Here is a 13,929-nt window from a genome sequence, read left to right as displayed (position 1 = left end):
CAATACAATGTTTATATAAAACAACTTTAATACTGATGCTGAAAGAAAATACCCACACAAAGTCCAATAGAACCAATGATACCAGGGCCCAAATGAATACCGCCACACAGTGACTCAATAACACTACTGTCACGATTCGGCTGGCTGGAGGTGGATCCTCTGTGTCAGAGAGGGATTGGCGTGGACCATGTCGGTGGACCGGTTCTAAGTTGCTACTGGCATTCACCAGAGCCCGCCGCAAAGCGGGATGGTCTTGCTGCGGCGGTAGCAACCAGGTCGTATCCACCGGCAACGGCTCAACCTCGCTGACTGCTGAGAAGGCGTGGGACAGAAGGACTAGGCAGAAGCAAGGTCAGACGTAGCAGAAGGTCGGGGCAGGCGGCAAGGTTGGAAGTCAATAGCAACGGCAAGAGGTCAGGAACACTGGAAATGGCAAACACAGTGATAGCTTTCTCAAGGCACAAGGCAACAAGATCCGGCAAGGAAGTTCAGGGGAAGTGAGGTTAAATGGACAGGGGGCAGGTGGAAGCTAATCAGACTGATTGGGCCAGGCACCAATCATTGGTGCACTGGCCCTTTAAATCTTAAGGAGCCGGGGGGCGCGCACCCTAGGGAGCGGGGCCGCGCACGCCGAGACAGCACAAATGGGGAACGAGTCTGGTAAGCGGGCCGGGATGCGAATTGCGAGCGGGCACGTCCCACATCGCGGATCGCATCACGGCTAGGGACATTATCGCAGCGCTCCCAGTCAGCGGGTCAGACCGGGGCGCTGTGAACAGGAGAACGCTGCGAGCGCTCCGGGGAAGAGCGGGAACCCGGAGCGCTCGGCATAACAACTACCATACTGTTACTGAACAGAAAACACCATACACAGAACAATATAACCGCTATACAGGGACTGTCTCATCTTTTCCATCTGACTCAGACCACCAAGAAGATTCCTTCAGTGTGGAGTAGGTTACTATTATAGAAGTATGTAGAGGTATGAGTGACATATCAGCCGTCCGCCATCTTGGCTCTTTCTTCCCTTATATTTCCCATGGTGCCCCTGGATCACAGACAGAGGGAGTGGAGTCTCATCACACCACACTTACTATTCTGAGTCCTGCCTGATGGCAGCAAGTAGCAGATCAGTGTAATGTAGACTCCCCTGTGTATTCCTACGAGATGCAGCTTCACATTGCTCTCCTCTGCCTCCTGCCTTTGATAAGTTTCTTCCTTTTGCAAATAGGAAGGAAGCAGGATGACACTGTATCATATAGGATACACTGTAGACTGCACACAGGATATAGCAGAGACAGGAGAGAAGTGAGAAGCTGCATCTCATAGGATACACTGGAGACTGCACACAGGATATAGCAGAGACAGGAGAGCAGTGAGAAGCTGCATCTCATAGGATACACTGGAGACTCTGCACATAGGATATAGCAGAGACAGGAGAGCAGTAAGAAGCTGCATCTCATAGGATACACTGGAGACTCTGCACATAGAATATAGCAGAGACGGGAAAGCAGTACGAAGCTGCATCTCATAGGATACACTGGACACTGTGCACATAGGATATAGCAGAGGCGGGAGAGCAGTGAGACGCTGCATCTCCTAGGATACACTGGAGACTCTGCACATAGGATATAGCAGAGACGGAAGAGCAGTAAGAAGCTGCATCTCATAGGATACACTGGAGACTCTGCACATAGGATATAGCAGAGACAGAAGAGCAGTAAGAAGCTGCATCTCATAGGATACACTGGAGACTCTGCACACAGGATATAGCAGAGACGGAAGAGCAGTAAGAAGCTGCATCTCATAGGATACACTGGAGACTCTGCACACAGGATATAGCAGAGACGGAAGAGCAGTAAGAAGCTGCATCTCATAGGATACACTGGAGACTCTGCACATAGGATATAGCAGAGACAGAAGAGCAGTAAGAAGCTGCATCTCATAGGATACACTGGAGACTCTGCACACAGGATATAGCAGAGACGGGAAAGCAGTATGAAGCTGCATCTCATAGTATACACTGGACACTGTGCACATAGGATATAGCAGAGACGGGAGAGCAGTGAGAAGCTGCATCTCATAGGATACACTGGAGACTCTGCACATCACATAGGATATAGCAGAGACGGGAGAGCAGTGAGAAGCTGCATCTCATAGGATACACTGGAGACTCTGCACATAGGATATAGCAGAGACAGAAGAGCAGTAAGAAGCTGCATCTCATAGGATACACTGGAGACTCTGCACACAGGATATAGCAGAGACGGGAAAGCAGTATGAAGCTGCATCTCATAGTATACACTGGACACTGTGCACATAGGATATAGCAGAGACGGGAGAGCAGTGAGAAGCTGCATCTCATAGGATACACTGGAGACTCTGCACACAGGATATAGCAGAGACAGGAGAGCAGTGAGAAGCTGCATCTCATAGGATACACTGGAGACTCTGCACACAGGATATAGCAGAGACAGGAGAGCAGTGAGAAGCTGCATCTCATAGGATACACTGGAGACTCTGCACATCACATAGGATATAGCAGAGACGGGAGAGCAGTGAGAAGCTGCATCTCATAGGATACACTGGAGACTCTGCACATAGGATATAGTAGAGACGGGAGCGCAGTAAGAAGCTGCATCTCATAGGATACACTGGACACTGTGCACATAGGATATAGCAGAGACGGGAGAGCAGTGAGACGCTGCATCTCATAGGATACACTGGAGACTCTGCACATAGGATATAGCAGAGACGGGAGAGCAGTGAGAAGCTTTATCTCATGGAATACACTGGAGACTCTGCACATAGGATATAGCAGAGACGGGAGAGCAGTATGAAGCTGCTTCTCCTACAATACACTGGAGACACTGCATGCATCATATAGCAGAAACAGGGAGAACAGTGTGAAGCTGCATCTCATAGGATACACTGGAGACTGCATGCATCACATAGCAGAGACAGAGGAGAGCAGAGTAAAGCTGAATGTCATAGGATACACTGGAGACTCTGTACACAGCAGATAGCAGAAACAGGGGAAAGCATTGGGAATCTGCATCTCGTTGGATACACTAGAGACTCTGCGCACAGCACATAGCGGACAGTGAGAGCAGCATAAAGCTGCATCTCATGGGAGAGGAGGGGTCTCAGAGCTGCCAGATAAGATTTGATAGACACCAATGAAGTCCTGTAGATCACAGTCAGTCCTTCACAGTGGGGAGACCTTCTGTATGTACTCAGGAGCAGGGTCTGGAAAGGTAATCAGACTGGGGATCTAATGACACTGTGTTATCTGTGGTGTTACATAGGACTGCAGGTGACATCTACTACATTATCTGTACTCAGAGAGTTATCACTGTTATCTGTGGTGTTACATAGGACTTCAGGTCACATCTATACATTATCTGTACTCAGAGTTATCACTGTTATCTGTGGTGTTACATAGGACTGCAGGTCACATCTATACATTATCTGTACTCAGAGAGTTATCACTGTTATCTGTGGTGTTACATAGGACTGCAGGTCACATCTATACATTATCTGTACTCAGAGAGTTATCACTGTGTTATCTGTGGTGTTACATAGGACTGCAGGATACATCTATACATTATCTGTACTCAGAGAGTTATCACTGTATTATCTGTGGTGTTACATAGGACTGCAGGTCACATCTATACATTATCTGTACTCAGAGAGTTATCACTGTTATCTGTGGTGTTACATAGGACTGCAGGTGACATCTATACATTATCTGTACTCAGAGAGTTATCACTGTGTTATCTGTGGTGTTACATAGGACTGCAGGTCACATCTATACATTATCTGTACTCAGAGAGATATCACTGTGTTATCTGTGGTGTTACATAGGACTGCAGGTCACATCTACTACATTATCTGTACTCAGAGAGTTATCACTGTTATCTGTGGTGTTACATAGGACTGCAGGTCACATCTATACATTATCTGTACTCAGAGAGTTATCACTGTTATCTGTGGTGTTACATAGGACTGCAGGTCACATCTATACATTATCTGTACTCAGAGTTATCACTGTGTTATCTGTGGTGTTACATAGGACTGCAGGTCACATCTATACATTATCTGTACTCAGAGAGTTATCACTGTGTTATCTGTGGTGTTACATAGGACTGCAGGTCACATCTATACATTATCTGTACTCAGAGAGATATCACTGTGTTATCTGTGGTGTTACATAGGACTGCAGGTCACATCTACTACATTATCTGTACTCAGAGAGTTATCACTGTTATCTGTGGTGTTACATAGGACTGCAGGTCACATCTATACATTATCTGTACTCAGAGAGTTATCACTGTGTTATCTGTGGTGTTACATAGGACTGCAGGTCACATCTATACATTATCTGTACTCAGAGAGTTATCACTGTTATCTGTGGTGTTACATAGGACTGCAGGTCACATCTATACATTATCTGTACTCAGAGTTATCACTGTTATCTGTGGTGTTACATAGGACTGCATGTCACATCTACTACATTATCTGTACTCAGAGAGTTATCACTGTGTTATCTGTGGTGTTACATAGGACTGCAGGTCACATCTATACATTATCTGTACTCAGAGTTATCACTGTTATCTGTGGTGTTACATAGGACTGCAGGTCACATCTATACATTATCTGTACTCAGAGAGTTATCACTGTGTTATCTGTGGTGTTACATAGGACTGCAGGTCACATCTATACATTATCTGTACTCAGAGAGTTATCACTGTTATCTGTGGTGTTACATAGGACTGCAGGTCACATCTATACATTATCTGTACTCAGAGTTATCACTGTTATCTGTGGTGTTACATAGGACTGCATGTCACATCTACTACATTATCTGTACTCAGAGAGTTATCACTGTGTTATCTGTGGTGTTACATAGGACTGCAGGTCACATCTATACATTATCTGTACTCAGAGTTATCACTGTTATCTGTGGTGTTACATAGGACTGCAGGTCACATCTATACATTATCTGTACTCAGAGAGTTATCACTGTGTTATCTGTGGTGTTACATAGGACTGCAGGTCACATCTATACATTATCTGTACTCAGAGAGTTATCACTGTTATCTGTGGTGTTACATAGGACTGCAGGTCCCATGTAGTGGCAGTCAGTGGCGGCTCTGTCTGATCTGCGGTTGTCTGGGCGGCGGTGCGGGGCTCAGCGTTTGACCTTTCTATACAATCAATAGGCACTTAGCCGCGCACCTTTCATGGAGCTTCCAGTCTGATAACCGCCGTCTCTCCCTGATCTTTCCAGCTTTGACTTCTCCAAGTTTCCTGCGCCGTCTTCTTTGGCGCTGACCGTCAGATGTGCGGCTTTGCTCTTGGCTGGGGAGGCTTCCTGCTGCTCTCCTGACAATCGCGGTGCCGCGCGCCCTCCGCTCCGCGCCCTCAGCTACAGATACTGAAAATGTCACTTACTTTGCATGATTAAAGGAAGCTTTACGCATCGGAGTATTGATCAGCGCGGCCTGCAATCTTTTTAAGTCATTTCATCGCTGCGTAATGAAAAATATGCTACTTAAAACAGAATCTCCAATTACCTTCCACCGCAGCCGACATGCAGGATTCGCCATCTGTAGAAATGTTTATTACCGGTAAGAACAGATTGGCACAGAATGTAAAGTGGCATTAGTGAAGGTGGAAGCGCGTCCACTCCGGCGATAATGGAGAACCAAGGTGACCTCCGCCGCCGCCACCGAGAAGATGGAGCCGGGGTAAGGGTGTGATAACCCCACTCATAAAGGGGAACTCCACCTGGAGACCATGTGACCAGAGATCCCAAACATAAGACACTGTCACTCCGGGCTCCAAACAGTGGATGTATGACATCACATGTATACACAGGGGCCAGTATATAGAGCGTCAGCTCCTGGGACCGGACACAACATCACCTGGTTACATACAGGGTCACGTGATCACACAGAATCTCCTATTATTACATAGAGTTTCCTATTATTACATAGAGTCCAATATTATCACATAGAGTCTCCTATTATTACATAGAGTCTAATATTATTACATAGAGTCTCCTATTATTACATAGAGTCCAATATTATCACATAGAGTCTCCTATTATTACATAGAGTCTCCTATTATTACATAGAGTCTCCTATTATTACATAGAGTTTCCTATTATTACATAGAGTCTCCTATTATTACATAGAGTCCAATATTATTACATAGAGTCTCCTATTATTACATAGAGTCCAATATTATTACATAGAGTCTCCTATTATTACATAGAGTCCAATATTATTACATAGAGTCCACTATTATTACATAGAGTCTAATATTATTACATAGAGTCTCCTATTATTACATAGAATTTCCTATTATTACATAGAGTCTCCTATTATTACATAGAATCTCCTATTATTACACAGTGTCTAATATTATTACATAGAGTCTAATATTATTACGTAGAGTGTCCTATTATTACATAGAATCTCCTATTTTTACATAGTGTCTACTATTATTACATTGAGTCTCCTATTATTACATAGTGTCTAATATTATTACATAGAGTCCACTATTATTACATAGAGTCTAATATTATTACATAGAGTCTCCTATTATTACATAGAATTTCCTATTATTACATAGAGTCTCCTATTATTACATAGAATCTCCTATTATTACATAGTGTCTAATATTATTACATAGAGTCTAATATTATTACATAGAGTGTCCTATTATTACATAGAATCTTCTATTTTTACATAGTGTCTACTATTATTACATTGAGTCTCCTATTATTACATAGTGTCTAATATTATTACATAGAGTGTCCTATTATCACATATAATCTCCTATTATTACATAGAGTCTCCTATTATTACATAGAATCTCCTATTATCACATATAATCTCCTATTATTACATAGAGTCTCCTATTATCACATAGAATCTCCTATTATTACATAGAGTCTCCTATTATTACATAGAATCTCCTATTCTTACATAGAGTCTCCTATTATTACATAGAGTCTGCTATTATTACATAGAGTCTCCTATTATTACATAGAGTCTACTATTATTACAGTGTCTCCTATTATTACATAGAGTCTCCTATTATTACATAGAATCTCCTATTATTACATAGAGTCTACTATTATTACAGTGTATCCTATTATTACATAGAGTCTCCTATTATCACATAGAGTCTCCTATTATTACATAGAATCTCCTATTATCACCTATAATCTCCTATTATTACATAGAGTCTCCTATTATTACATAGAATCTCCTATTATTACATAGAGTCTCCTATTATTACATAGAGTCTACTATTATTAGTGTCTCCTATTATTACATAGAGTCTCCAATTATTACATAGAATCTCCTATTATTACATAGTGTCTAATATTATTACATAGAGTCTACTATTATTACAGAGTCTAATATTATTACAAAGTATCTAATATTATTACATAGTGTCTCCTATTATTACATAGAATCTCCTATTATTACATAGAGTCTACTATTATTACAGTGTCTCCTATTATTACATAGAGTCTCCTATTATTACATAGAATCTCCTATTTTTACATAGTGTCTACTATTATTACATTGAGTCTCCTATTATTACATAGTGTCTAATATTATTACATAGAGTCCACTATTATTACATAGAGTCTAATATTATTACATAGTCTCCTATTATTACATAGAATTTCCTATTATTACATAGAGTCTCCTATTATTACATACAATCTCCTATTATTACATAGTGTCTAATATTATTACATAGAGTCTAATATTATTACATAGAGTGTCCTATTATTACATAGAATCTCCTATTTTTACATAGTGTCTACTATTATTACATTGAGTCTCCTATTATTACATAGTGTCTAATATTATTACATAGAGTGTCCTATTATCACATAGAATCTCCTATTATTACATAGAGTCTCCTATTATTACATAGAATCTCCTATTATCACATATAATCTCCTATTATTACATAGAGTCTCCTATTATCACATAGAATCTCCTATTATTACATAGAGTCTCCTATTATTACATAGAATCTCCTATTATTACATAGAGTCTCCTATTATTACATAGAGTCTGCTATTATTACATAGAGTCTCCTATTATTACATAGAGTCTACTATTATTAGTGTCTCCTATTATTACATAGAGTCTCCTATTATTACATAGAACCTCCTATTATTACATAGTGTCTAATATTATTACATAGTGTCTCCTATTATTACATAGAATCTCCTATTATTACATAGAGTCTACTATTATTACAGTGTCTCCTATTATTACATAGAGTCTCCTATTATTACATAGAATCTCCTATTATTACATAGAGTCTACTATTATTACAGTGTCTCCTATTATTACATAGAGTCTCCTATTATCACATAGAGTCTCCTATTATTACATAGAATCTCCTATTATCACCTATAATCTCCTATTATTACATAGAGTCTCCTATTATTACATAGAATCTCCTATTATTACATAGAGTCTCCTATTATTACATAGAGTCTACTATTATTAGTGTCTCCTATTATTACATAGAGTCTCCAATTATTACATAGAATCTCCTATTATTACATAGTGTCTAATATTATTACATAGAGTCTACTATTATTACAGAGTCTAATATTATTACAAAGTATCTAATATTATTACATAGTGTCTCCTATTATTACATAGAATCTCCTATTATTACATAGAGTCTACTATTATTACAGTGTCTCCTATTATTACATAGAGTCTCCTATTATTACATAGAATCTCCTATTATTACATAGAGTCTACTATTATTACAGTGTCTCCTATTATTACATAGAGTCTCCTATTATCACATAGAGTCTCCTATTATTACATAGAGTCTCCTATTATTACATAGAATCTCCTATTATTACATAGAGTCTCCTATTATTACATAGAGTCTACTATTATTAGTGTCTCCTATTATTACATAGAGTCTCCAATTATTACATAGAATCTCCTATTATTACATAGTGTCTAATATTATTACATAGAGTCTACTATTATTACAGAGTCTAATATTATTACAAAGTATCTAATATTATTACATAGTGTCTCATATTATTACATAGTGTCTCATGTTATTACATAGTGTCTAATATTATTACATAGAGTCTATTATTACATAGTGTCTCCTATTATTACATAGTGTCTAATATTATTACCTAGAGTCTCATATTATTATATAGAGTCTAATATTATTACATAGTGTCTCCTATTATTACATAGTGTCTAATATTATTACATAGTCTCATATTATTACATAGTGTCTAATATTATTACCTAGAGTCTCATATTATTATATAGAGTCTAATATAATTACATAGAATCTCCTATTATTACTAGTGTTGAGCGGCATAGGCCATATTCGAATTTGCGATATTTTGCAAATATGCGATATTCGCGAATAAAATTCGCATTACGAATATTCGTGAGCAACACTAATTATTACATAGTGTCTAATATTATTACACAGTGTCTCCTATTATTACATAGAGTCTCCTATTATTCACCAGCACTGCCTTGGACCTCACTCCCTTCACCAGCACTGCCCTGGACCTCCCTCCCCTCACCAGCATTGCCCTGGACCTCACTCCCTTCACCAGCACTGCCCTGGACCTAGCTCCCTTCACCAGCACTGCCCTGGACCTTACTCCCTTCACCAGCACTGCCCTGGACCTCACTCCCCTAACCAGCACTGCCCTGGACCCCACTACCTTCACTAGAACTGCCCTGGACCTAACTCCCTTCACCAGCACTGCCCTGGACCTCACTCCCCTTAACCAGCACTGCCCTGGAAATCACTCCCCTCACCAGCACTGCCCTGGACCTCACTCCCTTCACCTGAACTGCCCTGGACCTCACTCTCCTCACCAGCACTGCCCTGGACCTCACTTCCTTCACCAGAACTGCCCTGGACCTCAACCCTTTCACCAGCACTGCCCTGGACCTCACTCCCTTCACCAGCACTGCCCTGGACCTCACTCCCTTCACCAGCACTGCCCTGGACCTCACTCCCTTCACCAGCACTGCCCTGGACCTCACTCCCTTCACCAGCACTGCCCTGGACCTCACTCCCTTCACCAGCACTGCCCTGGACCTCACTCCATTCACCAGCTCTTCCACCCCCTGATGACTTCCTATACATTGGTATACCCCTTTAGGACTTAGTTTACTTTCTCAGGCCAGTTTCAGAGTTTAGAAGACACCCAGAACTGGAGAGAAGTACCCATCTGTTACCCCTCACCATCGCCTCTGCTTCCTAATATTATTCCTACATAACATATAAGAACCCTATTGACCATGTGCGGCTGAATTCACCTTCTTCCCCAGGAGCAGCGCTCCTCCTCAGCACATATCATAGTCCCAGGAGGACACTTTATTTACTTCTTGTACATTTGTTGTCCTGGAGACACCTGCCCCCCTCGCCTTAACATAAAGTGCTGGAATAAGGACCCTCTGCGATGGGCGGCGCGGCCCGCCACTGTTTACACTCTCACATAATTGCACCTTTTTAGAAGAAGATCAATGTCAGACATCTGGCCGGCCATTAAAGCCGCAGAAGCCTCTTTATAGATGGATCGGAGAGATTCTAAGTAAAGTGCTCGGATGACACCGACACTGAGAGGTAAAAGGCTCCGCACCAGCTGCCCAAACCGGAGCCCATTAACCCCTGCCTGCCCACACTGGGAGCCGAGGCTGAGCCCCTTACAGCACCCTGGAGTCTGCAGCAACATAGAACAAAGTGATGAGGAGGAGGAGGAGGAGGAGGAGGATGATGATGAGGATGATGATGAGGATGATGACGAGGAGGATGATGATGATGAGGATGATGATGATGATGATGATGAGGAGGAGGATGATGATGAGGATGATGATGAGGATGATGATGAGGAGGAGGAGGATGATGATGAGGAGGATGATGAGGATGATGACGAGGATGATGATGAGGAGGAGGAGGATGATGAGGAGGATGATGATGAGGAGGAGGATGATGAGGAGGATGATGAGGAGGATGATGATGAGGAGGATGATGATGAGGATGAGGATGAGGAGGATGATGATGAGGATGAGGAGGATGATGATGAGGATGAGGAGGATGATGATGAGGATGATGATGAGGAGGATGATGATGAGGAGGATGATGAGGATGATGAGGAGGATGATGATGAGGAGGATGATGAGGAGGATGATGATGAGGAGGATGATGATGATGAGGAGGATGAGGAAGATGATGATGAGGATGAGGAGGATGATGATGAGGAGGATGATGATGAGGATGAGGAGGATGATGATGAGGATGATGATGATGATGATGAGGAGGATGATGATGAGGAGGATGATGAGGATGATGAGGAGGATGATGATGAGGAGGAGGATGATGAGGAGGATGATGAGGAGGATGATGATGAGGAGGATGATGATGAGGATGATGAGGAGGAGGATGAGGAAGATGATGATGAGGATGAGGAGGATGATGATGAGGAGGATGATGATGAGGATGATGATGATGAGGAGGATGATGATGAGGAGGATGATGAGGAGGATGATGAGGAGGATGATGATGAGGAGGAGGATGATGAGGAGGATGATAATGAGGAGGATGATGAGGAGGAGGATGATGAGGATGATGATGAGGAGGATGATGAGGATGATGATGAGGAGGATGATGAGGAGGAGGATGATGATGAGGAGGATGAGGATGATGATGAGGAGGATGATGATGAGGATGATGATGATGAGGAGGATGATGAGGAGGATGATGATGAGGAGGATGATGAGGAGGATGATGAGGAGGATGATGATGAGGAGGAGGATGATGAGGATGATGATGAGGAGGATGATGAGGAGGATGATAAGGTGATAAGAATCACAGCCCCATGACCGGTGAATTTACTCCATTAACCCTTCCCTGTCCGTCCCTTAGAATAACCCACGTGTCTCCATATACAGCCGTGCAGTGCAAAGGATAAAGAAAATCCAACGGCTTTACTTTATTAACCCTACCCTGTCTGCACTGGAAGCCTCTTATATCTGGGTCCAATAACCCAAGTGTCTGCGAGTGATGATGAGGTTAATAAGAAGAAAAGCCCAATGGATGGTCCCTTTAAGGAGTTAACCCCTTCTCTGACCACACCGGCTGCCAAAGGTGTCCTACAATAAATGGAAGAGCCACATAATAGCAACTATATGGTGACTCCATTAACCCTTCCCTGCCCACATTGGGAGCCAAGAGTGTCCCTAATAATAACCCATGAGTCCGCTTCTAGAGCATTTACTACTGTAAAGTGACAATGAGGATGATGAGTGTAATGAGGATGATGAGGGTGATGAGTGTAATGAGGATGATGAGGGTGATGAGTGTAATGAGGATGATGAGGGTGATGAGTGTAATGAGGATGATGAGGGTGATGAGTGTAATGAGGATGATGAGGGTGATGAGTGTAATGAGGGTGATGAAGGTTATGGTGATGAGGGTGATGAAGGTTATGGTGATGAGGGTGATGAGTGTAATGAGGATGATGAGGGTGATGAAGAGGATGAAGGTTATGGTGATGAGGATGAGTCCGGTCACTTTCCCTCCTGTCACCTCTTTCCTCATCTCATATTTCTATTCTACAATCAGTCCCGGTGCCCCCTCCCCGGCCGTGCCCGCTCCTCGCCCGCAAACACCGGCACCTCGTCCGCTCCGCACCTGCCCCGCAGTCTGTGAGAAGGAAAGAGGAGCCGCAGCTCTGGAGACAGGAGCAGAGACGTGCGGCAACAGAGCCGGGAGCGGGGACAGAGCCGCATCCTGGAACACACCGAGCAGGGAGCCTCATCCCCAGAACACACCGAGCAGGGAGCCTCATCCCCAGAACACACCGAGCAGGGAGCCTCATCCCCAGAACACACCGAGCAGGGAGCCTCATCCCCAGAACACACCGAGCAGGGAGCCTCATCCCCAGAACACACCGAGCAGGGAGCCTCATCCCCGGAACACACCGAGCAGGGAGCCTCATCCCCGGAACACACCGAGCAGGGAGCCTCATCCCCAGAACACACCGAGCAGGGAGCCTCATCCCCAGAACACACCGAGCAGGGAGCCTCATCCCCAGAACACATCGAGCAGGGAGCCTCATCCCCGGAACACACCGAGCAGAGAGCCTCATCCCCGGAACACACCGAGCAGGGAGCCTCATCCCCAGAACACACCGAGCAGGGAGCCTCATCCCCGGAACACACCGAGCAGGGAGCCGCATCCTGGAACACACCGAGCAGGGAGCCTCATCCCGGAACACACCGAGCAGGGAGCCTCATCCCCGGAACACACCGAGCAGGGAGCCTCATCCCCAGAACACACCGAGCAGGGAGCCTCATCCCCAGAACACACCGAGCAGGGAGCCTCATCCCCAGAACACACCGAGCAGGGAGCCTCATCCCCAGAACACACCGAGCAGGGAGCCTCATCCCCAGAACACACCGAGCAGGGAGCCTCATCCCCGGAACACACCGAGCAGGGAGCCGCATCCTGGCACACCGAGCAGGGAGCCTCATCCCCAGAACACATCGAGCAGGGAGCCGCATCCCCGGAACACACCGAGTAGGGAGCCGCATCCCCAGAACACACCGAGCAGGGAGCCTCATCCCCAGAACACACCGAGCAGGGAGCCTCATCCCCAGAACACACCGAGCAGGGAGCCGCATCCCCGGAACACACCGAGCAGGGAGACGCATCCCCGGAACACACCGAGCAGGGAGCCGCATCTCCGGAACACACCGAGCAGGGAGCCGCATCTCCAGAACACACCGAGCAGGGAGCCGCATCCCAAGAACACAACGAGCAGGGAGCCGCATCTCAAGAACACACCGAGCAGGGAGCCGCATCCCCAAAACA

The 13,929-nt window shown here is 44.0% G+C and overlaps 1 protein-coding gene across 2 annotated transcripts in view; it reads right to left on the bottom strand.

Moving 5' to 3' along the window:
* Positions 1–13,929, bottom strand: part of LMO1 (LIM domain only 1) — a 139,104-nt gene that overhangs the window by 121,888 nt on the left and 3,287 nt on the right. Inside the window, exon 1 of one of the 2 annotated variants that reach the window (XM_056554294.1) lies at positions 5,242–5,461. The exons of the other annotated variant lie outside the window; for it this stretch is intronic. Coding sequence (XP_056410269.1) covers positions 5,242–5,248 — 7 coding nt within the window. The 5' untranslated portion in view covers positions 5,249–5,461. Of the gene's footprint in view, positions 1–5,241; positions 5,462–13,929 lie in introns of those variants that run through there. 2 annotated transcript variants of the gene reach the window in all.

The sequence above is a fragment of the Hyla sarda genome, unplaced genomic scaffold, assembly GCF_029499605.1.
Source record: "Hyla sarda isolate aHylSar1 unplaced genomic scaffold, aHylSar1.hap1 scaffold_66, whole genome shotgun sequence".
Taxonomy (NCBI): Eukaryota; Metazoa; Chordata; class Amphibia; order Anura; family Hylidae; genus Hyla; species Hyla sarda.
The sequence above is the reverse complement of the archived record's forward strand: the minus strand, read 5'-3'. Positions and strand labels throughout refer to the sequence as shown.